Consider the following 26,395-nt stretch of genomic DNA (forward strand, 5'->3'; position numbering starts at 1 on the left):
GGACACAACTACTTTAGCTTTAGCAGTAATGGAACTGGTAGCTCCAAATTCATGCTCTGCTGGAGGTATCCCCCAGTTTCCTCCCATCTCAGAGGGACTGATGGATCTAACAAAGCTGGTTGAACTCACCAGCTCTAATCTGAGCTTCAGCAATTTCCCTGGAGTTTTGTTCATCCTGAGATCCTGTATGTGGAAACAGAGAGAGGAGCAGGGAACAACAGCCCAGGTGTAGCAAGAGCTCTGTACCAGTGTGTGTTTGTGGCTGGGGGTGTGGGGGAGTGGCCCTGGGCCCCCATAATTTTAGGTGAACATCGTGACCCACATCATGTCATGTAACATCTCAGTTCTTTTAGTTTCCTCTTGATGTTTCTCCATCACCCATCACTGCCAGGGCAGCTGCTCCCTAAGGAATGGGGTGCTGGGAGCTGAGGGGGGTCTCACTGCCCTGGCAGGCCCAGAGGTCGTGGAGTCAGATCATGGGACAAGCTCATGGCAATGGGGCAGGTCTGAGGTCCAGCTGGGAAGTCAATCTCCAAATCTCCAGGATCTGGAGAGGGTATCCAGGGTCTGACACAGCCCAGCAGTGACTGGGCAGCTCTGTGGGGATGGGACAGGGTGGAGGTCCAGCTGGGAAGTCAGGCTGTGGTCAGAGTCCAGGTCAGTCAGAGGCACAGCATCGCTCAGGGCAGGGGCTGAGGGGCCAGAGCTGAGCCAAAATGGGCTCCTGGGCCGTGGGCAGGGAGTGGAGGAAGCAGCCCAGGTGAGGCTGGTCAGGGCCACCAAGACATATTAGAGCTCTCAGGTCCCTGAGAGGCTCAGGCTGTTGAGTTGGACAAATGCTCCTTCTCCAAGCTCCTGCTCTCTTGTGAAGTTCCTTGCTGGAGATTCCCTGTGGCTCCTGAGACAGGGGAGCATGGGCCAGCTGCAGGACTCCTTCTCCTGGCAAGAGCACCCCCAAAACAGTGAAGAACAAGAAACTGTGAACATGAGATCAGTTTTAAAAGACATTTAATAGCAAAATATTGGAAGTGCAATGGGCAGATGTGACTGGTGGTGGCACAGCTGGCACAGGGTACCCGGGGTGCTCCCAGGGTGGGCAGTGAGCTCTGCACAGACGGGGCTGCTCTGGCAGGGTCCTGCTCCCAGTCCTACTCTGGGATAGTGCAGAAGGAGGAATTAGAAGCCCCAGTAAAGTGCAGAATTCACAAGGCACAGGGAGGTGCACAGTGCATGGGAATGGGAGCCACCAGCCTGGGAAAGCTCCTGGATTTGAGCATTTGCTCCTGCTTGGCAGAGAGGAACTGTCAGAGCCCTGCTGGTGACCCACAGCAGCTCTGCCTGGGGGGATTACAAGCTTCCCCAGGGAAAGCAGCCAGGCAGAATTTAGCCCTTCAATACAGCACATGTAGCACCAAACACAGGAGGATCTAGAGCAGTTCCTGTGAGGTTTGCAGCCCATGTGAGAGCTGGAGCCTGTCCCAGCCAAGGTGATGCTGCAGAAGCATCAGCAGGGAAAGGCCACTCTGGGCAATAAAAGGCCAGATGAAAACAGAACTGTTCAAAATGATTGCAGCAGTGAGAGACAAGGACACTTCAAGGGCAGCTCTGGCAATCTGAGGAGACTGAGGGGAGACTCATTGGGGTTTGCAGCTTCTTCACCAGGGGCAGTACAGGGGCAGCTCTGATCTCTCTGTGAGCAGTGACAGGACCCAGGGAATGGCTGGAGCTGTGTCAGGGCAGGGTCAGGTTGGATCTCAGGAAAAGGTTCTTCCCCCAGAGGGTGGTTGGGCACTGACCAGGCTCCCCAGGGCAGTGGGCACAGCCCCAAGGCTGCCAGAGCTCCAGGAGGGTTTGGACAAGGCTCTGAGGGACAGGGTGGGATTGTTGGGGTGTCTGTGCAGGGCCAGGGATTGGACTGGATGGTCCTGTGGGTCACTTCCAGCTCAAGGTTTCTGTGATTCCATGATTCTAACCTGAAGTTCACACTCAGCTCACACTGCAGGACAGCCTTGGAGCTTTGGTGCCCCGGACACAGAAGGATCACCAGGGCTTGGGCTCTGCTCCCTGTACCAGTGCCTGTATTTGTTACACTGGTGATGCCTGCATAGCACCTCTGCCACCAGCCAGGGTGGGCAGGACCCACCTGAGAGCCTCTGGCAGCTCCTGCAGTGAGGGGGCAGCCAGGTCCTCACCAGTCCAGGCCCTCCTCCCGTGCCGGGGCCGTTGCGCTCCCCTCGCTGTAGAACTGGGAGAACCAGCGCCGGTGCCTCTGGATCCCAGAGTCCTCCCTCACCAGGAGTGGCTTGGACAGGTACTCTTTGTTGTTCCAGATGGTTATATCCCGCTCAAACTGGGGGGAGAAGGAAGGTCTCACTCAGGAGGGGAAGCTGAACCAGCAGGTTTGTGTGACACTGATTTACTTTTCACATTTCTCCCCACTGGCCCTCGTGGGACTGCTGTGGGAACACGGAACACCACGGCTCTGTCTGCAGCCAGCAGAGTTTAGCCCAAAAAAGCCACTTCCAGCTCAGACTGCCCCTGTCATGGGGTTGTGCAGGTAGGAGCTGCTCCACCTGAGAGTTTGAGTTCATTGGGTTGCTCCAGCCAGCCAAGGCTTTATAAATAAAGCATCCACATCTTACACTCTGCTCAGGCACACATGGAGTAAGCTTTGGGAAGAAGGTGCTGCAGAAATGAGTGTTGCTCATTCACGTTAGTAAGATGCAAAATGTTAAGGCAGTATTTATAGAATATGAGGGAGCACAGCTAAGTTTGACTTGGGGTAGGTTTTTGGCATCTGAACTTCATCTGGAGCTGGAGAGATGGGGTCGCTCTCCAACAGAGGTGGCCTTCAAGGCCATGCTTGACCTGAATTTGGCAATAACCATGTCTCAGCTGGGATATTGAAATGGAGACCTCCAGAGTTCAACACATGAATCCCTGTGGTAAAAGCCTGGAAAACCTCTTTCAGGAGTAGCAGGAGTTGCCAAATTTCACGATAATTTAAAAACAGGAGGATTTCTTGGCACAGTTCTTACCAAAGGTGATAGGATAATGTTAAAGCACCAGCCTGGGATGCTGGAAACCTGGATGCAGTGATTAGTTCCCTCAAAGACTTCCTGCAGCTAAAGAGCCTAATCCTTGTGTCCCAGCTTCCCACCCACAGGAGAGGGATAACAGCTCTCTGCCACCCTCAGCAGGTGATCCACAGCAGGGACTCCCTTTATTTGACCTCCAGTTTGATTTTTTTGGGCTGCTGACAAGGAAAGATCACATCAAGCACCACAAGGACCTTCCCCAGGTCTTTGCTTTGCTCCCACAGGATATCTGAGCCCATGTGGGCAGCTGCTCTTCCTTCTCACCCCTCCCAGGCACAAAGCTCCAGGGAACCAAATCACTTTGGCTGCTCTTCTGCAGGGGCCTCACCTGGACACACTCTGCCCTCAGGATGAACTTGGGAACAATGGCTGGTATGTTCTTCTGGTAGTAGATTTTGTGAATAACACTCTGCAGGAGAGGCTCCAGGGGAGTCACCGTCTGCAGGATGATCCCACGGCCCAGGAACGCGTGTTCAAAGATCAGGTAAACCAGCCCTGGCCCCACCTGCAGAGCAACAGAACATCCTCAGGGAACAGCCCCCAGTTGTCCAGCCCTCGGGTACAGGAACCCCCACACCTTGAGACCTGCTGGAGATGTCTCCTGGGCTGGGCTTGCTACTCTTTTCATCAAGTCAGGCACAAAGTCATGGCCTCAGGACCCTGAGTCACAACTTTACCAGTTGTTATCATCTCCAGGCAGGGTTAGATTAGATAGATTAGATATTGGCAAGAAATCTTCCCATGAGGTTGGTGAGGCCCTGGCACAGACTGCCCAGAGAATCTGTGGCTGTCCCATCCCTGGGAGTGTCCAAGGCCAGGTTTGATGGAGCTTGGAGCAACCTGGGCTAGTGGAAGGTGTCCCTGCCCATGGCAGGGGGCTGAAATTAAATGATCTTCAAGGTCCCCTTCCAACCCAAACCAGTCTGTGATTCTATGACTTGTTCTGCATTTGTAATGTGGGAATAGGTCAAATTCCTTCAAAAATGTATTAGACTAAAGTTAGAAATGTTTTATCGGGCAAACTTCACATTTCATTAAAAAAATCCAGAAACAAAAGTGGTTCCAATTGATTCATAGCATTGTTTCTATTTTCCTGTAATTCTTAGTCTGTGTCAGCTATTTTATTATCTCAGGGCTGATCTTGGGCTACAGACACACTGTTCCTGATTGTTTGCCTTTCCCACTTCTGCACTGTAACCAGCTGTGACCATGGTGTGAAGGTCCCTCAGGATTGTCACCAATGTCTGCTCAGGTGGGTTTTTTTAATTGTTTTGTGGCACAGTAATGCTTAGGACCCCTTCCTCTTCTCTGGGACAGCCCCAGTGCCAGTGGGTGCTTTTTGGCCCATGTGTCGGATGCACTTGGTAGGGAAGGTGACCCCAAGGTGAGCTCAGTTGGTCAGAGCAGGGTGCTGACAAGAGCAGGGTTCAATTCCTTTATGGGCCATTCCGTTGGACTTGGGGATCCTTGTGGGTCCCTTCCGAGTCAGAACATTCCGTGGCTCTGTGACACTGAGCAGGACTGGCAGGGCTCTCAGCCCTTGGGGCAACAAAGCCCTTCAGCTTGAGATGCTGGTGGTCACCGGCCCAGGACGTACCTGCCTGGCTGAAACCGTCAGATCCATGAGGGAGAGGCGCTTCCCAAAGATGGTTGCGGAGTGTTGGAGCAGCAGCCGGGAGCAGTGCGCGTTGGGCTCGGGCTCTGGCTGCCACTCTGCCTGGAGAGGGGAAAGGACAGCTCAGCCCGAGGGTGGGGGGCACAGGCTGAGAGGGGCAGCGTGAGATGGGGACAAGAGCTGTGAGGACCATCCGGAGATGAGCACAGGTGAGGGAGTGCAGCTCAAACCCTCCGAGACACAGAGCCTGGAGCAGGAGGTGCAGCCGAGAGAGTGAGGGGGGACAGATGCTTTGAGGCAGGAAGGGAACCTGGTTTGGAAGAATTTGACCTCATGGCTAAGAGGGGAGCTGGGGTTTTACCTTCCACATGTGCTTCATGAAGTCCCACAGCCTGGACCTCGTGTATCTCAGGTCAGACCCTCCCAGAATGGCTGGGCCGTGGAGAAAAGCCAAGTGAGCTGTGTCAGCCGCGTTCTCAGGGATTTCCTGATGGGGGGAACAATTTGCTGTTGGCAAGAGCTGACTCAGGTGGGAGCTACCTGCACTTACAGCAGCTTTGTGACAGCCCCAGGGTGACCCTGGTACAGCCCTGGGCCCCCAACTGAGCAGGGCAGAGCAGGGCAGGCAGGGCAGAGGTTCTCACAGGTCTTGAGGCAGCGAGAGGCACCGGGGGCCTCAGCACAGAGTGAGCTGGGACCAGCTCTTAACAAGCATCTAGGAATAACTGAAACAGCAATTGTTTTGAGCTCACAGAATTCTCCATGTGCTCACTTGTGTAGATGCACAAGCTGGAACTCCAAAGAAGTCCTGCCTTTGGCCCTATGATAACTGTAATGAATAAAGCATTTTTGTCTAGTTTTCACATACTGATACACCTTTAAACCCCACCAGCCTGCTCAAATACATCACTTTTTGAGACATTTTAGCTGCTTTATAACTCAAATACACCAGCTTCCCACCAGCTCTGCAAGCAGCACAGACTGGCCCCAGTACAGACCTGTGTGCAGTGGTTTGCACTGGAAAAGACATAAAATAAATATTACTATCCCCTCAATCCCCCATATTCTCCCAGCTCCTCTTCACACTCCCAGAGCTGCATCTTCTGTGCCTCATGCCTCTTTTTTATGTCTCCCAGTAACTCTCTGTTCCTTCCTATCTCCTCTCTTCCCTTGGGATGCAGCCAGCAGGCAGGCGCTGCCTTTGGATTTGCTGTGCTCCAGATTAAGGGTCATTTTTGTCCCTGATTTTTACAACTACAGGTGTTCTGCACAGCAGCAAGCACAGAAAAATCTCCCCAGGACCTCCAGACATCACCCAGTTTCAGAACTGCTGCTGCCTCCCATCCCTCTCCAGGAGGAGCCCCCACCTGTGGCTGCCCCTTCTCCCTCCCAGGTCCCTTCTGTCCAGTGCCACAAAATGGGACCCCTTTTCCAGACTCATTTGCACAGAGAGGCAGCAGCCGTTTGTTCTCCATGGCCCATTTGTCAGCCTATGATGGTGATTATGAAGATTAACAGCAAAATAACTGCGCGTTTCCATTGGGGTGATCGATGGGCTGAGACACCTCCTGACAGTAAGTGCCGCAGCTCTTAGAGAATCTTTTTTTAAATTACACCAGTTGTAAGTCAAAGCAAATTAGCAGATTCCTTTTAAGCACCCAGAACAGCTGTTCTCCACTCGAGGAGCTCACGCTCCGTGTTTGGGGAACATGTGCTGCGTTCTCGGTGCGCAGCACGGGGGTGTTTCCAGGTCAGAGCTCTGCCAGCAGCAGTGATGGCACTGCCAAGGTCTGGTTAATTGGGAGGAGATGTCTCTGAACCGGACTATAGGAGAGGACCCAGGCCTGGACATGCCCCGCGGGGGGAGGGACCGAGCTCCCTACCTGGATGTGCACGTCCACCAGGTGCTCCGTCTGCCCGCGGAACACCCACTCCTCGGAGGTGATCTCGCGCTGCTCGGGCACTGCCCAGGTGGGATCGAGCCCTTGGCAGTGGTACCAGACCAGCACCATCCCGTTCACCTCGCAGGACGGCCAGACCCGGACCCTGGCGAAATCCGGCACTGCGGGGGCATAAAGGGACCAGTTAAAACCCACAGCCCCGAGGCCGACCCCGACCCCGACGCTGAACCACAGCTCTGAGCTCGACTCTAGGGGAGATATTCCTGTGGCACACACTCGTGGTGGCGCTGCTCCAGCTTTCCAGCGCTGAAAAACAGCAGCTACAAGGGTCACAGAAAGGAGTTTGTTTTAATTGGTTTTATTTCGGTTTGGTGTTTTGCATAAGTTTTTAAAGGAACAACCTGGCTGGCTGGTCAGCTGCCTCTTTAACCTGGTTAAATAATTAAGTGGCTCCTGCATGAATGGATCCCCCTCCAGTTCCAGTGAACTAACAGGAGATGCTTTTAGTTTTAGATGTGCAAAGAGAGTAAAAGCCATTGCTGCCTCTCAGGTTCAAGTCATTCTCTGCTATAACATTGCACTATCATGTGTTGCTTGATCACTTCAGTGAAATTAATTTTGGCATTTATAGTTGATTGTCACAAAATGCAGCTTCTACTGGATTGGAAGGCTGTTGCCTTCATTATTTTTTTTTTCTAATGTGGAAACGAGCACCAAGGAAAACACAGAGCAGTTCCTTCTTACTCAGCCTTATACATGTGGGAAGTGAAATAGTGGGAGAAATGATGATTCTCTTTCAATCAATGGATATCAGAGGGGGCAGGAGGAGCCCATCACTGTGATTTCTGATTGACAAAACCTGGTGCTTTGGGTGGGATGCATCTCATTAAAATTCTAAAAGGGCTTCATCTGCCCCCATGCAGACATGGAATCACAGAATCAATCAGGTTGGAACAAACCTTTAATATCCCCAAGTCCAACCATTGCCCAGCATTGCCAAGCCCAGCACTAACCCATGTCCCCAGGTGCCATATCCACACATCTTTTAAATCCTTCCAGAATGGTGACTCCATCACTGTTCTGGGCGGCCTGTTCCAACACCTGACCACCCTTTTAGTGAAGGAATTTTCCCTAATATCAGATCTAAACCTCATCTAGCACAGCTTGAGACCGTTTCCTCTTGCCCTGTCTCTTGTTCCCTGGGAGCAGAGCCCGACCCCGTCCCTGGCTCCCCCCTCCTGTCAGGAAGTTAAGGTCCCCCCTGAGCCTCCTTTTCTCCAGGCTGTGCCCCCCCAGCTCCCTCAGCCATTCCATGTGCTCCAAACCCTTCCCCCTCTTCCTCCAGCCCCACACTGGGTTCTGGGGCTCTGTCTGGCTGTGGGTCCCTCTGAGCCCAGGGCTGGAGGAGCTGCCCACCTGAGCTCTCCAAAATCCTGCTCCAACAAAGTACCTGTGTGAGCACAGATGGCTTTTAAATCTGTTTAAATCACCCTGACCCATTTGGGCTGGAGGGGAGCAGGGCAGCTGGCTGCAGTTTTATTCTTTTAATACCTCCAAATAATAATGACTCAGAATTCATCCATTTCAGATGAAATGACACATCTTGGTGTGAGTGTTTGCATATGTCCAGAATATTCTCCCTCATTTTGTGGTGAAACACATCATTGCTCAGTGCATGGAACCAAATTTTCATTTGAATGCAGCTCCTGATTATGTGTGGGGAAAAAAATACAGTGTTAATCTTTTTTCTGAAAATAACACACACAGAAAAGGAAATTGGAGAGATCTATAAATTGGTTCTCTTGCCCATATAGATAGAATGTTTCTTTCACTTTGGGAGAAATAGTTTGTTTAGTAGAAAGAGTGACTTTTGCTGCCAATCAATGTTTCGTCACTATGCTAATCGATCCAAATCCAATGAAGTTGAACTTCTCAGGACAATAACTAAGAAGCACAAGCCAAACAAAACTCAAGGTAAGCAATTGGTGATTTAAATTCGGTAGTGGAGCCAGATCAAATAATTGCTCCACGTGAACTTTAAGACGTTCTTCCTACACAGTCAACGCAAACCATGTCTACATGGTGGGTGTGTGTGAAGAGCTTTCCGTAATCCCAACCAAAAGTTCCTTTCAAGCCCTAAAAGGAGAAAAATATTCCCACTGAGAAACTATTCTGTCATGTTCATGGGATGCATTTCAGCACTGATGTGGCATAAGCTGTCACCATAGAGCACAGAATCATTTATGGAACCCAACAGCTCCTCAGGGTCCATCCCTGAGGGACCCAATGGAAGGCTCAGAGTTAAAAATCTGCTTTTATACCCTGCCTATGGAATGCAGGAGGTGTGGGACTGTCAGAATCAAGAAGGGCATTATTTAACTGAAGTCCCAGTTACCATCTAACATAGGGAAGGGCAATGGAACCCTGTGTTTCTGTTCCTGTGGAACACTGGGACATGGGCAACCCAGAGGAAAACCAGGGTGCTGCAAGAAACAGGGGAGCGGATGGAGGATGAATTATTATAGAGACAACTTTCCCCTAATGAAGTGGCTTTTAATGGGGACGTGGGGCACTATCCTTTCTGTGGCTGCTCTCCATGGATTTGGGGCACGTTCACCTTTTCCAGCATACGGGATTCTGGTGCATTTTCCATCCTCTCCTCGGAACTGCCAGCCGTGGAAGGGGCACTCGATGCAGCCGCCCCGGACCCGCCCCCCGGCAGCGAGGTTGGCCCCGAGGTGAGGGCAGTGGGCGTCCAGCACGTGGGCTTGGCCATCCTGGGAGCGAAACACGGCGAGATGTTCCCCTGCCGGAACAGGAGATGGTGGAGGTGTAAAAACAGCAGCGCCAGGGGAGGGGGGTCGGGCAAGACACTCATTGCTCGGCCCCTTGGGAACGGGGACACCGAGCGGTGACTTCACCCGGGGTCAGAGGAGTGAGAAAAACCCCGCGGAAAATTAATGCCCGCGGGCTTCTCTTCTTTCTAGTCGTGGCAGGATAGAAACAGGGATGCTCCGGAGAAGGGATTTAACCACGAGATGGCACCAGGCAGCTGCCAGAGGCGGCGGCACGGGCTGCGGGAGGGAGGGACAGCGGGAGGGAGGGACAGTGGGCAGCACTCCCCTGCCGGGCTGCGGTCAGGTGTTTGCTGGCTGCAGAAAAGGCCAGGCAGAACTGGGCTGGCAGCTGCTCAAGCAGATGCCCGGAGTGTGGTGGCCATGGACTTCTAAACCCTGTCCTGGATCCTGGTTTGGTCACAAGATGAAAGGTGCCTCCACAAAAATGTTTGAAGATTTAGGATGCTTCCCCTGCTAAGGGAGAGAGACACAGAGAAGAACTCCTTCACCCAGGAGGGGCAGAGGAGAGCCCACAGGCTCATACATCTCGAGAATCTCTGCTAACGGGAGCTGGAAGAAGCCCTTTATCTCTTTGCTCTTGAACCCCAAGGGCCATCCACACTGTAGCTCAGCAGCAAATCCCTTCCTCGAGCAGGGACAGCTGCGTGCTGAGAGCCAGAGCACTGACACCTCCTCGGCAAAAGGGAGTTTTCTGGTGAAGGGAAGGGAAGCCCCTGGCTCTGGTCGGCTCCACAGAGGGAGTAGAGAGTCAGTGCTGCAGTGGCTGGGACTGCATTGCCCCAGCACTCAGACTTGTCTCCATTGTGGGCCTCATTCCTTGTGCTTCCCGGAGCAATGTGAGGTTGCCCCACTGGTCTGTTCCGGCTCAGTTCTGGGATTGCCTTCTTCCTCCACAGCCCCAGGGTAGCACCATGTTAGCTGAGCAAGGGCCCAATAAAGCAGAGACAGGCAGCACCTGGGCTGCAGCCATCAGACTGTTCATGGCTCTGCCTCACCCAGCTGTGCTCCAGCCACAGCTGGATGGCTGCCACGGCATCATCTGAACCAATGTGCTCCTGAGGAACTGAACTGGGGCCAGATGCTTTCCTGGCCCAGCACAGACCTGCCAGTGCCCACATCCCTGGAAGCAGCACAGGGGAGAGGGGCTGTGCCTTGGTGACCTGCCCTGAAAGCAAAGTGTCCCCTCAAGTCACCTGGTTGGAAGGGGACACAGCTGGGCTGGGAGCTCAGAAGCCCTTGGGGGCTGTTCATACAGATGTGACCACTGAGGGGAGGGCCAAGTCCTCTCCTTGCATGCTATGCCTCGGGTGATGTGGCATGTATTTTGTATTCAGAGTTCATCAGCTTGTGAACTCTGGTTGTTACGGTGGCTGCTGTCACTTGGAGCTCAAAGAAGTCCAAGCTCGACTTTGGGAGCTGAGTGCAGTCCATGTTTTCCCAGGCAGCCACCCTGATGACAAGTGACATGGTGTGAGCTATCCCTCCCAAAACCACTTTCCTTGACTGAAGTTTTGTTATTTGGGCAAAGAAAAGGAAATGCTGGAAACTTTCCCAGCCTTCAAGCCTAGGAAGGATTATTTTTGATATCTGGCAGATATGAGTCATTGTACCCCAGTGCCTGCAGATCCCATCTTTCCCAGGACACTGGCCCTGTTGTCCCCAGAGTCTTTCTGGAAGGCTCTCACACATCTTCTGGCACTCCACTGGAGTGGAGACACCAGCAGTGCACCTTCCCCTGCCCCAGGTAACAGGGATTCATTCTGAAGCATCAGTGTTTTCTTCTATCTCTAACCCACCTTTCTACCTGACCTGAGGTTCAGGCCAAAAGAGGGAAGGCAGGGAAAGTGTTTCTGAGTGCTGGAGATGTCAAGGGCTCAGCAGGAGCAACAGCAGAGTGGAAACACAGAGGAACAGCTTTGGATGGGTCAGACCAGAGTCCCACAGCCAGAGCACTTGGGGCCCCGGGTGTCCCAGCCACGTGCCCCCAGCAGCAGCTCTGCAGCCTGAGGCTTTGCCCAGCAAACTTTTAAGATGTTTTTACCCCAAGAAGGTCCCATCTCTAGAGGTTCCCTTTGTACAGGCAGTCTGGAGGTCTCCTGCCTTGAAGACCTGAATCAGTGCCCATGGCCAGAGCTTTGCTGGGCTGTCCAAGAACTCACCCAGGACTCCTGAGTGCTGCTTTTGCTTCCAACCTTTGCACTCTGGAGCCAGCAGAGCCAGAGGAGAGGCTGGTCTTTGCTCTGCCTTGTGTGTCAAATCCAACGCCTCTCCAAATTGGGAGGACAGTTTTCTGGCCCAAGATACACTGAAAACTGTTGCAGGTGAATATCAGAGCACTAACAGCCAAATACTTTTTCTCTTTTTAATTTTAATTTTCCAACTTAATTAGCCTATTTCTTTTAGGAAAATCAAATAGCAATTGCAGCAAGAATAGCACAGGGGACTTAAAGAGCCCCAGGACCACTGGACAGTTCTGGGCATTTGCTGGGAATGCAGAGCCTGGGACAGAGCATCTCAGAGGACTCTGAAGCAGCTCTCACCCCACTTCCACAACCCCAGGAGAGAGTGAGACTTTCCTGCATGCTCAGTGCCAGGTTTTGGAAGGTGTCTTATCCCAAAGGATGAGTCTGCAAAGACTGAGTCAGGTGATTGTTGTTCTTTCATCTCCTCTGACTCACTGCCTCTGAAATGGGACTGCATTTCCAGGCTTTTTGATCAGAGGCTCCAAAATAAATAAGACACCCACAATCCCAGAGGCTACAGGTTGTTTAACTGACTTACTTACTGATAATCTTCCTGGCACTGGTACCCTGCTGTCACTGCCACTAGAAGTGATTCCACCTGCACATTTCAGCCAGACCCAGAGGACTGGGTGCCAGGAGCCAGGCTATGGGCAGACAACCAAGAGAACTATAACAGATAGGCTGAAGGGGCTCTCTAGGAATAGAATTCAATGTATATTGAATTACATAGGTCCTGTTATAAAAACAAAACAAAACCAACCAAACAAAAAAACCAAAAAACCCCAAACACCAAACCCCAGCAACTTCACAGGAGGGGATGGCTCTTGAAAATAGGAACACCTTTTCCACTGAATCTGAGAGATTTCAATGCAGAAACATCCCTTCTGCTGGTTCAAATCCATCTTCTAAGCAAAAGGACCCTGGAGGAGCACAGCACTCCTCTGGATGTGGCTTTGAAGTCCCATCCCAAACTCGCCAGGGAGCTGCAGGCAGTGATGCTTGTGAGGAGAGCCCAGGCAGAGAGATGCCCCTGTGTCCCAGGGCACCCACACAAGGGTGCCCCCACACTGCCATGATGTCCCAGTGCTCCAGCAGGGATCCCAATGCCCATGCAGGACCCCAGGCTGTGATACCCTTGGTGCCCCTCTATGGGCACAGCTGGGCTGCTGTGACAAATGGTTTGGGTTGGAAGGGACCCCAAAGACCATCTCTTTCCAACCCCCCTGCCATGGGCAGGGACACCTTCCACTAAACCAGATTGCTCCAAGCCCCATCCAGCCCGGCCTCAAACATTTCCAGGGATGGGGCAGCCACTCTGACTTGAAAGGGATGGTGGCAGAGTTGTGCCAGTGCCACAGCAGAGCCCCCAGGCAGGGATGCCCCGGATGCCCTGCAGGGACAGCAATGACAGTGCAGTGCCCACCACAGGTGCTGGCTGGGATGCCCACACTGGGCTGCCCCAGTGCCCTGGTGAGGATATCCATGTGCAGACATCCCAGTGCCTCACTGGGGATGCCTGAACAGGGATGTCCCTGTGCCCCTGCAGGATGTCCAGGCAGGGATGCCCAGACAGGGATGCCCCAGGACATGCCCTAATGCCCCAGCAAGATGTCCTGGTGCCCTGATGGGGATTCTGGCTGGTATGTGCCAGTGCAAATCACAGAATCACAGAATTAACTAGGTTGGAAAAGACCTCTGAGATCATTAAGTCCAACCTTTGAGCCAACACCACCTTGTCTACTAAATGACACATCCAAGTCTTTTCTTAAACACCCCCAGGGACAGGGACTCCACCACCTCCCTGGGCAGCCCATTTCAATGTCTGATCCATTTCTCTATAAGAACTTCTTCCTGATGTCCAACCTAAACCTCCCCTGGTGCAGCTCAAGGCTGTGCCCTCTTCTCCTACTGCTGGTTCCTGGGAGCAGAGACTGACCCCCACCCGGCTCCCCCCTCCTGTCAGGGAATTGTAGAGAGTGAGAAGGTCTCCCCTGAGCCTCCTCCTGTCCAGGCTGAGCCTCCTCAGCTCCCTCAGCCTCTCCTCACAGCACTTGTGCTCCAGACCCTTCCCCAGCCTCGTTGCCCTTCTCTGGAAGGATGCCTCCCTCTAACACCAGAGGCACCCACACCGACCTGGATGCCTCAGTGCCCTGCCAGAAGTGCCCGAGCACGGATGGTCCAGTGCCCCTGGGGTCGGTTCCCCAGCAGGGCTGCCCGGGTGGGATGCCCGGTGGGCCGGCAGTGCCGGGCGGGGGTGCCCGGGAGGGGATGCGGGGCTGGCACTCACCGAGCAGGGCGAGCCCGCGCACGGCGCCGCGGGGCAGCTGCGCCGAGTCGAGCAGGCGGTACCAGCCGTTCGGGAACGGCGGCGGGAGGGCCCCGGGGGGGCGGCGGGGGCCAGACCAGGGGCTCCGACTGGGGGTCGCCTGGTAGCCGGGCAGATAGCCCGGCAGGTAGCCCGGCAGGTAGCCCACCTGGCCGCGGCCGCGCCGCAGCGCCAGCGGCCGGGAGCAGCCCAGCAGCAGCAGGACGAGGCAGAGGAGCAGGAGAAGGAAGAAGAGGAGGAGCGGGGGGAAGAGCAGCTCCGCGCCGCCGCCCCCGAGCCCCATCGCGCTCCCGGCCCCGCCGCCGCCGCCGGCCCTTATAGAGCTGCGGCCCCTATAGCGCTGCGGCCCCGCCCGGGAGCGCCCGGCGGGCGGGGAACGGGACTCCCCACCCCGGGGACCCCTCGGCATCCCCGGCCGCCTCCCGGGGACAGCGGAGAGGGACGGGGCGAGCAGGGCTGAGGGAGCGGGTGCTTCGGCTGGAGAAAGGGGGCAAACTGGCGGGTCGGGCTGCAGCCTGTGGCCGGCTCAGGGTTACGGAGCAGAGGGAACGGGACACACAGGGAAGAGATATGAACACAAACTGCAGCTAAAGGAGCTCCCCTTGCACACAGGCAAACATCACGCTCCTCTGAAAGAGTGGTCTTAAATCCAGTAGACAATGGGATCAATAAATAGCCCGGCATCCTCTTGTGCTGCTGTCTGGGGACTAGCAAGGGAAAAACTGTTGTTTGGGGCTGGCTGTGACACTGAGCACCTCACAGGTTCCTGACAGATCTTAAGAGCAGTGTTCAAGAGCAGCTCAGAGCAGCTCAGAGAGATGACAGCATGGAAAGTGGATTAATAAGGGACTTGGGTCCCCTCCATGCAGAGAGGACAATCTATGCAAAGATCACCTATGACATCTATCCAAACTTCTGTAAAGCCTTTGACATGGTCCCACACAACATCCTTATCTCAAATTGGAGAGTTGTGGGTTTGAAAGGTGGATTACTTGATGGATAAAAAATTGGCTGGATGGAGGCAGACAGAGAGCTGTGGTCAATGTCGAGGTACAGGCCCTTGATGAGTGGTGTCCTTCAGGGCTCTGTAAGCCTGGATTTAGTCAGAAGAATTACATGGGTTCAAGAGGTAAGAGCAAAAAAGCCAGCTGTCATAGAGTCAGAGATTTCTGGGAGAAGCAGCAACCCGAAATACCCCCCCAGTTCTGAGGAATTGCAAAGGGACAAGCGACAGAAATGGAGCATCTGACTGAAGCCAAAGGAGCAACTAAAAGGATGAGTTCAGACAGGGTGAATTTCTTGAAGACTTCACATGAAAGGTTCAGGTAAATATATGTGACCTTTTGGAAAGCTGTTCTAGGAGAAGAATGCCAGTGTACTTACACAGGAAAGTGCACACAAACAGAGATCCCTCCGAGAGGGACGGGCTGTGAGTCCTGTCTGAATGGGAAGGGAGAAGAAAGCAGCAATTCTGGCAAGTGAAGGATCAGGGCAAAGAGGGATTTCCAAGACCAACATTCTGAGGGCATAAAAGCACATAATGAACACATCCATTGCACAAAACCAAAGACTGAATGGGTGGTTTGAGGATCAACAGAACAATGAGTTTCAGTTCTGTGCTGGGCAAATCCATTAGAGACTGCAGTGAAGGGCTTGGGGGCACAGGAATGAATGTGCTCTGTTGGGAGGGGGCAGCCCCCATGTGCACAGAGATGTCTCACAAACACACCCAAGGAGTCAACAAACAGGTGAGCAAGTTCTGCTTTGTTCACTTGGCTGCTCAAAAACCTTCCTCTAAGGTATGTTACGAAACACCCTTTAATAATCCCGAAATAACAAGGGGAACATCCCTTCTTTTTTAATTGGAGACAAAATAAGAGCCAAGGAGAAGGAATAGATACTCAGCTGTTACAAGGGAGAGTAGATGCATTTATTTCCACAGAACCTGGGAAATGGGATAGAGATATCTAAATCATCTGACTAAGATGATTATAAATTATTCACTATGTTAAAATGTAAAGTTGACTGAGAACCTCTGCAAAAGAAGCCTTGCAAATCTCTCAGTGACTGTTAGGCCAACAGCAGAGTCTGCCAGGGAAGTGCAGGGCAAGTGGTGGACCCACAGGAGAGTGTTGGCTGTTAACTGGTGTTCAGAAAGAGAACTGAGCCTTACTCCTCTTGGTCTGTGACTGCACCTGCTCTCTGGTCCACACTGCTCACCAGACAAGTGCATGTTAGGAATAATTGGCATTATTGCTTTTGTAGGCATGATTATCTAAATGGATAAAAAAGTGAGGCCCATAGAGGACAATAATAGTTTCTATTAGATGAGCTGATACAGCTGGAAAAAAGTGGATGAGCTTTCAGGCATAACAGCCCTCCTTCAAGAACAATTAGGAATGTAATTTGAAACAGCAAAAAAACCCAGAATCATAGAATAGCTGGGGTTGGAAATGACTTTTAAAGCCCATCTAGTCCAACCCTCCTGCCATGAGCAAGGACATCTTCAACTGAATCCGGTTTCTCAGAGCCACATCCAATCTGACCTTGACACCTGCACCTTTGATCTGTCACAAGGTGAGTGTAAAGGTGGCCACTTCACCCTGGAGTAAACCAAGAGGGGATACAGAGAAAAGATGGGAGTGATCAGAAGCCAGGAGTGGCACAAATAGAGTAGACTTGAAGTGCTGAAATTCAGAAGGTGATTTTATCCAGTGACTTTACTAGTCACTGAACTACCACCTGACCAGCCCATGCACTTTCCTTTTAAGCTCATATTTGAGCCCTCTTCCAAGTTTGAAGAAATTTGTGAATGGGCAGAGCTCAGTCAAGCAGGAGGGAAAACACCAGGACAAATGGGAGACAAGGGAAGCTCCTGGGTGTTGCTGCATAAACTCAACAGCAAAAGACTTCCATGGCATGGAGTCCAAGAATTGGTTGGCCAGAGCCTTTATGAACACTCACCTTCTTTGCTCTGCTCTTTTCCCTCAGATGTCTTAAACATCTGTCTTCTAAGATGTTTAAGGTCTCTTACACACGTTACACATATTACAGGTGCCCACAGGAGGGGTAGGGCACCCACAGCATCCCTGGAGGGACCCATAGGGCTGTGTCCCCTGATGAAACATTCACCACCACTGATAAAGCATCAGGGGTTACTCAGGGAATGGCTGCTGGGGGTCTGTGGGGACCTCTGCGTCCCCACACATGGGTTGGGGCAGGGAACAGGGTTGAAACAGTCCTGGATGTATGAAGGCTGCCCAGAAGCCCTGGGTGTTAGAGACAGAGGCAGTGAGTGATGGATATAATGGGCCATGACAGGGTGCTGAGGGTTTCTGAGTGGGGTGGTGGCAGGAGCACCCATGACTTTGTTGAGTAAGGCGGGACCTCCACAGACACATGGGGTGTGTGGCTCTGCCCTGTGTCCTGCTTCCTGGGATACCTGGCTTGCGGGTGCTGGGGAAGGCAGTGCTGGGATGAAGCTCATCCCATGCAAGGAGGGAAAATCAAGTCTGATGCAGAGATTTCCTTCTCATTCCAAACTTCTCAAGAATGCTGGGGACTGTCCCAAGGCAACTGGGAAAGAGAAAAGGAGGAAACTAGGACATCTGAGTCCAAGAAACATAAATGATCCTGTAAACTATGTAAACTGAGTATAATTAAGCATTATTGAGGTAACTGTGGCTTCTGCAAGTTATTATCTGTGTATTTATTTTTAGGATATCCTGAGAGTCATTTTAGCAGTACATAGCAACCTCACTGACACGAAAGCATTTGTTTGGGGTTGGAAGTAGTGCCTGTGGTTACAGATGCTGAACACCTTTCACCAGGTTCAAAACCCCAAGTGCAAACACTTCTTAGTTTGCTGAACTGAGCAGCTGAGGCTGAAACGCCCCCTCCCAGGTCTGACACATACAGGAACAGTGCTCATGGCAGAGAGGATTCATCTGCTTCAAGAGGTTGAAAACACAAAGTTTAACTCTATAGAAAAATAAGTCAAGGAGAAATGTAGTGTTTAGCTAATATTAGATATCCTTAAACTGCCTGGGACTTTCTAGCACAGGTCTGCATTGGATCAGGGCTGGGACTTACTGTGGTAGCTGAAATGGGAAATAAAGGGCAATTCACAGGATGGCAGGAGGAGGATGAAGCCTTGGAGAACTGGATTGCTGGTCACAAAGGCCACAGTATAAAAAAGACATGAAGCTATTAGAGAGTGTCCAAAGGAGGCCACGAGGCTGGGGAAGGGTCAGGAGGGGAAGTTTTATGAGGAGCAGTTGAGAACATTTGTTTTGTTCAACCTGGTGAAGAGGAGACTGAGGTCAGACCTCTTTGGAGTCTTCAACATCCTCACCAGGGGCAGCAGAGGGGCAGGGACTGATCTCTTCACTCTCTTGACAAGTGAGAGGACCCAGGGAATGGCTGGAGTTGTGTCAGGGCAGGGTCAGGTTGGATCTCAGGAAAAGGTTCTTCCCCCAGAGGGTGGTTGGCACTGACCAGGCTCCCCAGGGCAGTGGGCACAACCCCAAGGCTGCCAGAGCTCCAGGAGGGTTTGGACAAGGCTCTGAGGGACAGGGTGGGATTGTTGGGGTGTCTGTGCAGGGCCAGAAGTTGGACTGGATGGTCCTGTGGGTCTCTTCCAACTCAGCATATTCTATGATTCTATGATTCTATGATAGTTTACACCAGGCAACCCCACCTGTGTGTTTGTCTTTCCAGGAAGCCCAGCACGAGACTGTGTGTCCTGCTTTCCAGATGTGCTGACTTGTAAGTGGATTATTGATAACTCCAGGGAAGAAGATGAGATAAAAACAATGTTTTCTTCAAAACAAGTGCTGTTTAGCCTTGTCTTATCATGTTTTTACTTGAGTTTTTTTTAGGTTGGTTTCATAACAGAACTTGTGTAATCAATCTTTCTGTCCTCACCAACAAGCTTCTGATTTTCTAGCAAACATGTCACACATGACAGGAGGGCGTGGCTCTCAAAGGGACAGGTTTATCATCACACTCCTGTGCTCTGGGGTTTTCTGAACCCTAACCCATCAGTTATCTGTCCTGGTGCATGTTGGAGCACAGAGTCTGGTGCTACTCAGCTCCTGCCCCTACATGTCACATTGCCACAACTGGGCCAACTGGAGCTTTGTCTTGCTTGCTCAACATCCTCCAAAGCTGCTCTTGAGGCTGTACACCTCTCCTTAATCATGTTTGGCATCTCCGAAACTTTCACGTGGCAGGTTGGAAAACAACTCTCCTATTTTTCTGTTCTCCCAGAGCCAGGAGTGTTCACGTGGCAGCTGCATGGACTGGGGAGCCCCTGGAGCTACTGAAACTTTGCAAAAACATGAACATTTCCAAGCAAAGGGATAAGATGCTGAGTACTGGGGTGTTCCAGGCACTGCTCACTGCTGGGGGGCAGATCCAGGTCTGGCTGGGGCAGCGCAGGGCTGGACCCCAGAATACCAGGGTTGCTCTGAGCACTGTGGTGGGCTCCTGGGAGGGGGACGGGAGGCCTGGGCATGCAGCCAAAAGAGGTGTTTGCTGCCTCCTCCTGAAGGAGGTGGGAACTCTTGCATGTTTCTGCACCCATCCCCATGAAGATGATGTCCTGGTTTTGAGGACACCAGTCTCTGGAAGAGCTACAAGTTCCAGAGCACTACGTTTGACACTGACCCCTTTTTTCTTCCCCTGTTTCAACTCCATTCCAGCTCAAAGAGGTCAGACATGCCCCGAGGTCTCACTCTCCACTTGATAGGGCACAACAAAGTGTCACCTTTGCCCACCAATGACACCTGTCAGCAGCTGGACTGCAGGGGCAGACAGTCACCTGGAGAAGCTCCTGTGGCCCCTTTCCCAGGGAGTTTGGTCCCTCCATCCCCTCCACCTCCAGCCCCTTCAAATGGTGGCATGGTTTCTCCTAGAACCAGGTGCTGCACAGGCACAAACCAGCACACCTTGCAATGCACAGGACTGCAGGTTGCTGGCAGGATCTGGTGTCCCAGTGTCCCCAGAGAGTCCCTGCAGGTTAAAGAAGTGCATCTGACATCCTGGATGTCAGCTCTACCTTGTGAAGGCAGGTGGCCACATCCCATCAGAGAGCTTTCCCATGGACACCCAGGCTGTTGGGTTGAGCTCCAGCACAGTGGGATGAGTGTGGTGAAGAGCACCAAGGGCTGCAGGGGGGCTGATGTTCTCCATGTGCTCCATCTCCAGGGACTGCATCAGTTGGCCCCAGGCTCCAACACCCTCGGAGGTGAAGATGTGCAGGAAACCCCCAGAGACCAGTCTCCCTGAAGTGCTTTCCAGCCCCTGCTATGCAGCAGTCCCAGGGGACTGGAAGTCCCTGAGGACAAGTTGTCCCCTCTCCTGGGGACACAATGTGCAGGCAGCTGAAGCCTAGACACCTCTTGGCTGTTTCTCCAGCAGAAAGCTGGAACTTTTTCAAAATGAAATTTTGCCTACAGTGCATTTCAAACACGCAAATGCTTGTTTTCCCTTAGGAAATGATTGCAGTTGAAATTCCCAGCCCTCCTACTGCACATCTGACTGCATGTTCCTGCATATTCCATTCCCTCTGATTGCACAGAAGCTGGGTTTGGGTTTCTCACTGTCTTTGCCTCTGGCCATTGATGTTCCATGTCCCATCCTCTCACCCAAATATCTCCTTGCCTGCTCAGGAACATCTGGGTATCAGAAGCCAGACTAACAGTTTGTATCTTGTTTTAACTCCCCCCAACCCTGTGCATGTCCAGCTCCTTGGACAAAGACAGAGCTCTGGTGGATGGTGGGAATGCTCCTGTGCACAGTAACCTGCAGTTACCTGATGGTGGAGGGGGAGATACCTCAATTCTCTTTATCTGGTGTAGGATGCTGCTGCAGCTTCTTTCTGTGATAGCAGGGATTCCAAATGTGACACACACTCTGCTCAGGCCTTGGAGGCCTAGAGCTCATTCCTGTAGAAATGACTGGGTAAAGACAACATGGATGTCCATAGCAGGGCAGGTCTGTGCTGCCCCTGTACTGGAGCAGGGAGCTGTGCTGCCTGGTGACTTCATCAGCCACATCTGAATTGCAAAGTAGGTTGGGCCAAGTCCCTCTCAGCTGGTAAAGCATTTAGAGAGAGCACAAGGCCTCTTTAGGGACTGCAGTCCATCCTGCATTTCATCTGGAAAAGAGCCAGGAACAGGGCTAGGATGTACAACTGCAACAGCTCAGGCCAAAGGGCTGCTCAGACACTCTGACCTTCCATTGCTCTCTGCAGCTCCCCTGCCACAGAAATAATGCCTTTGGGCACCTTCCTCTGCAGTCTCCGGTCACTGCCTGTCAGTCTGGCTGGCTGATACTGTGACAAGGACGTCCTGCTGCATCCCAGCTCATCCTGCTGCGCCCCAGCTGCTCACACAAATCACATCCCCCAAGGAATCGCAGTGGGGGACACACCCTACCAGCCTCCTGGGGGGTGGTGAGGAGCTGGGGGGGGGGCCTGCACTCCCTTCCTTGTCCACTGTCCCTGCCCACCTCAACCGCAGGCTGGAATTTAGTTCTGTTCTCTATCCCTGTCCCTCCTTGCGTTGTGCACGGCAGGGACCCCCCAGGGGCAGGTTCCCTCCCTGCAGGGTTCCCAGGGCATGGGACTGCCCCGGGCAGTGTCCGGATACCTGAGCAGTAGGAACAGGAGGTGTGATGAAACTGGGCAGGAGGCAGGAGGCTTCAGCCAAGGCATGGAGATGGGGGAGGAGAGGAGGGTTACCTTCTTCCAAATTCATTGCCCTGCTGACCCCATCTGTGCTGGAGCCAGCTGGAAACAGCCTCTGCAGTGCTCAGAGGCCCTGGGGAAAGCATCTGTGCAGTCGTGTCGCTGCTCCTGGAAGGCAGCACACTCTGACTGCATCCACTCTCACCTCTGCTGTGCCAGCTCATGAGGAGTTTTTCTCCAAATATTCTCAAGGATCTTTTCTCCATCTTTTCAGCTTCTTTCTTTATAAAAATGTGACTCCCAGACGTGGGCAACTTTCCTGTGCAGGGTTCCCCAGTGCTTCCTGTAGAAGAGCTGCTGCCAGCTGCTGCTCTGACTCCTCAGGGTGAATCCAAGGACAACATTGACACATTTTGTTTGGAAATTCATGATCTCTGACCTGCGGGTGAAAATTAGAGACCACCTTTACAGTCAATGTCTCCGCTGCATCTGCAGTCCTGTCCAAAGGGCAGGACCAACAATACTTGCTTCTACTTTCATGGTTCTACACTGACTGTCCTAAAATACTACTTATTAAACAATCCAAGTGATTTCGCACCATTATTTACTGTGTCACAGATTTTGTCATCAGTCATTGTTTCCAGAGCAATGACAGGAATGCTGAAGTATCAACCACATTGCAAATCCTTTTATCCCTGTAGGAATACCCACATCCCACAGCAGTTCTTCACTACCAGGTCTGGAGACCAGCAATGGCCACTGAGCATGTGCTTTACTCATTTTTATACCTCAGATTCACTTGCAGCTGTACACAGCAAGCATTTCCCCAGCCCGTGTTATAGCTGTGCAGTTACTGCTATCAAAGCAATATCAGCTTTCCTAAAGGAAGAATTTAGTTTGTTTGGCAGCTCTGTGATCAGTGGCACAAATTGCATATTCCTAATACCCAATTTCCTCCTTTATGAAATTCCCTATTATCTTTCCCACCACCGAGACTGATGCCTCACCTCGAGGCAGATGAAATTTCCAGCCGGTTCAATGCTGCTCCCCTGAAGTCTCCAGGTTTTACACTGACTTACTCTGGCCGTAGGAGGAATTACAGCATTGACCGGCGCGGGGGCACCGCACCAACACCCGCCCCGTGCGGTGCCAGACGTGAAGAGCAGGATCACATTTTACACATACTAATTGCAAACAGGCAACAGTGGTCAGTTCCTGAGCCAAACCGTGGCTGAGAATGTTGCCATGATAAGCCAGGAGGCAGTGAAAGGCAAAGCAGAGACCATTCCTCACTGCAGAGTCTTCTCAAGGATCAGCTGGTGGATGTGGTTGTACTCACCATGTACACGGCTCCCACCCTGGGAAAGCCCTGCATGCACCCATTGCCTTCAGAGGATCAAAGAGCCCGAGGACACAGCGAGAGGGGGATCCATGCAGTGACAACATCTGTGCTGGCTGAGCCTGGCTGCTGGGAATTGTGATCCGGGCTGTTCCTGGTGCCAGGACAACAAGGATAGTGGGAGGCATGACCTGAAAGGGAAGCAGGCATTTTTCAGATCTCTGCAACCGTGCCAGGAAAAAGAGCCTCTGGAGACAAAAAATGAGTGGAGGCACAGAGGGAAGAGGCTGCCTCCTGAGCATGGTCATTCCAGACTCCTGGGCAACACAGGAGGAGCTCAATTGCTGCACTCCTTCTTCTCACTGCAGGGAACTCCAGGTTTCCAGGAGGAAAGAGCTTTTGTACTCCAAATAACATTTCAAAGTCCGGCTTTTTCCTTTGTCTTCTCTGCTATGTGTCCTGCTGTGGCCAGGTCTTGGCTTTATTGTCCTATTGCCATCACACCCACCAGGATCCAGGTCTGTATAGCCCACTCCAGAACAGTTTCTTACCAGACAACCTACTGCAGATGCACCTGGTAGGCAGCATGGAATGAAGTCAAACCTGTGCAGACTAAAGGTACAGATGCAACTCTGACTTGCACCCTTTGTCCCTTCAAGACAGCATTCGAGCCCCTTGGGGTGGACAAACCCACACCATGTGAGTCCAGCAAGGCCCTCAGCTCCGTGTGTGGGGGAGTGGGAATGCCACAGTGACACTGAAAAGGGTTAAGCATGCCTGGAAGTTTGTGCCAACAGCACAGCAGGGTCGGTGTGGAGCTCCACGCCAAGCACTGCAAGAGTTAAGGCGAGATGGGGCCATTTTCCTTCTCTCGTGGAGCACATCATAACCTCCCTGGGTTTTACTGCTTTCCCAAGCAATGAGCCACAGCTTCCTGAGAGGGTCTCACGGCTGTAAAGGGGCTGTGCAGCCCACAAGCCCCTCGTCTGCTGAGCCCCTGTGGTGTTACACAACAGCCATTTTGCTTCTGCAGTTTCTTCCGAGTGCATGTGGGCAACGTGGGACACAGGCAAAATGGTTTCCATGACAACTCACACTTCAGAGATGCCAGTGAGAAAATTTGCGTTGGGGGAAAAAATATTCTGCTTCAACTCACGTTGTGAGTGAGCACAGAGGTGGGCTGTAGCAGTATCCCAGAACTGGTGGGGTAAAAATATCCCTGGTGGCTTTGGTTCTGCAGCGCTCAGCTTGTTCCCTGCCTGGGCTGCCTGTGGCGTTCGTCCCATGCAATGACAAAGCAACACTCTGTCACCACCTGCAACCTCTTTGCTGTTTTCCAAAAAGGCCAAAGCAGCAGATCTGGGGAGCAATGTGCTGCTCTGACCACCTCACCCCTCTGGACCTGGAATGGGACAGATGTGGCCCAGGAGTGAAACTCCAACCCCTTCAGCCATGGAGCTGGACTGTCCTCTGGATGTTGGCCCCTGGCTGCTGCACCTCCATTTCCTTAAGGGAGGCTAATGGTAGCCCAACAGCAGGTAGATGATGAGAACCCCAAGAAATCTCCTCAGCAGAGAAATCTTAAGGTCATATCCCAGAGTAATATGGAATTTAATGGAGGGAAATGGCTGGTTGCCCTGTGAGCTAATGTCTGGAAGAGTGGTGGCTCTGTCTGGAGCGACAGAGTGAAGCCAAGGAACCAAGCTGAGCATCTGCTGAACATCTCTGCCCTGGAGTTGTGTTGGTCAAGGGAGGGTTGTCCAGCACTGGAGTGAACACAGACGGTGACGGTGTCCACGTCACACACAACTGTCCCCAGTCAGCGCTGGGGGACCGTGTTGATCAGAGGTACTGCATAACTGGTAATACTGGTATGGAGAACAAAACTGCAGACCCTCTTTCACACCCAGTCTTGTGTGGTTATGCCTGGAGAAGCCCCTGGTTTGCTCAATGGCCAGTGCTTCCACACCTCCAACGTCTCCCACGGCACTCTCCGACCCCAAATGGGTATTGTGGTGAAAAGGAGAGAGCGGGACCCCCAGAGCTGCCCCCACCGCAGCCGCAGGGTCAGCCTCGGACGAGCTCTGCATCCCCCGCACCAGCGACACCCGCGGAGGTGCCGGACCCACCCCGACCCCGCAGCCGCCCTCCGGGCACCGGGGACAGCGGGACCCCGTTCTCTGCGAGGGGGTGCCCACAGACCCCGCACCAGCCCCGCTGCGGTGGGGGGGCTCTGCCGCAGCGCCCGGGGCGGGCGGGGGTCCCGGGGGCGGGCGAGGGGCGGGCGCTGCGGCAGCGCGGGGCGGAGCGGGGCGGGCGGGCGGTTCAGCACCAGGGAGAGCGCCCGCACCGCTCCGCACCCCCCGCGCCGCGCCGAGCCGGGCCGGGCCGCGCCGGGGCCGCGGATGGGGCCGCGCTGAGCCGGGCGGGCGGCCCGCGGGCCGGGCGGGCGGGCGGGCGCGGGGGGCCCGGCGGGCTCCGGGCCGCCCGTGGATGAGCACCATGCGGCTGCTGCTGCTCGCCCTCCTCTTCTCCTCCTCCTTCGCCCGCGCCGGCTGCGACCCCAAGATCGTCAACATCGGCGCGGTGCTGAGCACCAAGAAGCACGAGCAGATCTTCCGCGAGGCGGTGAACCAGGCCAACAAGCGGCACGGCACCTGGAAGCTCCAGCTCAACGCCACCTCTGTCACCCACAAGCCCAACGCCATCCAGATGGCCCTGTCCGTCTGCGAGGACCTCATCTCCAGCCAGGTACCCCGGGACGGCGACCCTCCCCCGCCGCCCCGCCGCCCCCGCGGCCGCCCCGCCCCGGCCCCCCGGAGCCCCCCGGAGCCCCCCGGAGCCCCCCGGCCGAGCCGCGCCGTGCGGGTCCTGCCCCGGGGCCCGGGTCGCGCTGCCCGCATTGCAGCCTTTATGTAAGAGCGGCCGACTGCGCGCTCTGAGCACCCCCGGGACACTCACGGGCACCCGCACACACCCCGGGTACGCACGGGCACCCGCACACCCGACGGGGTGCACACGGCTACCCACATACACCTCTGGGCACGCACGGGCACCCACATACACCATGGGGCACACACAGGCATCCACATGTTCCCCAGGGCACACATGGGCACCCAGGTACACTCTGGGGCACACACAGTCACCTGCACCCCCGATTGGGTGTACACAGACACCCACATACATCCTGGAGCACACACAGGCACCCACACCCCCTCCAGGTACAGATGGCCATGTGCACACCCTCCAGGGCTCACATGGGCTCCCATACAACACCTCAGAGCATACATGGGCTCACACACGCACCCCAGGGTGCACATGG

General features: G+C 53.5%; 2 protein-coding genes across 25 annotated transcripts in view; one reads left to right on the plus strand and one right to left on the minus strand.

Annotated features, from left to right (window-relative positions):
- Nucleotides 1-991: 991 nt before the first annotated feature.
- Nucleotides 992-25,187, minus strand: LOC135425198 (cholesterol 7-desaturase nvd-like). The gene is made up of 7 exons (XM_064677263.1): nt 14,003-25,187; nt 9,232-9,420; nt 6,597-6,775; nt 5,075-5,200; nt 4,696-4,815; nt 3,427-3,603; nt 992-2,350 (listed from the first exon to the last, which is right to left on the minus strand). Exons 1-7 carry the CDS (start codon nt 14,448-14,450, stop codon nt 2,189-2,191), a joined length of 1,401 nt encoding a protein of 466 aa, XP_064533333.1. The 5' UTR covers nt 14,451-25,187; the 3' UTR covers nt 992-2,188.
- A 187-nt stretch (nt 25,188-25,374) lies between these two features.
- The window catches only part of GRIN1 (glutamate ionotropic receptor NMDA type subunit 1), a 39,222-nt gene continuing 38,201 nt past the window's right edge, over nt 25,375-26,395 (plus strand). For 19 of the 24 annotated variants that reach the window (XR_010435509.1, XR_010435510.1, XR_010435512.1 and 16 more), the window contains exon 1: nt 25,375-25,824. Coding sequence is in view for 17 of the 24 variants with exons in the window: in XM_064677256.1 (XP_064533326.1) it covers nt 25,567-25,824 (258 nt within the window). In the remaining 7 variants the exon portion in view is untranslated. The remainder of the gene's footprint in view (nt 25,825-26,395) is intronic. The other 5 variants (XR_010435511.1, XM_064677253.1, XM_064677262.1 and 2 more) reach the window with 2 other exon arrangements.

The sequence above is a fragment of the Pseudopipra pipra genome, chromosome 20 (genome assembly GCF_036250125.1).
Source record: "Pseudopipra pipra isolate bDixPip1 chromosome 20, bDixPip1.hap1, whole genome shotgun sequence".
Classification (NCBI taxonomy): Eukaryota; Metazoa; Chordata; class Aves; order Passeriformes; family Pipridae; genus Pseudopipra; species Pseudopipra pipra.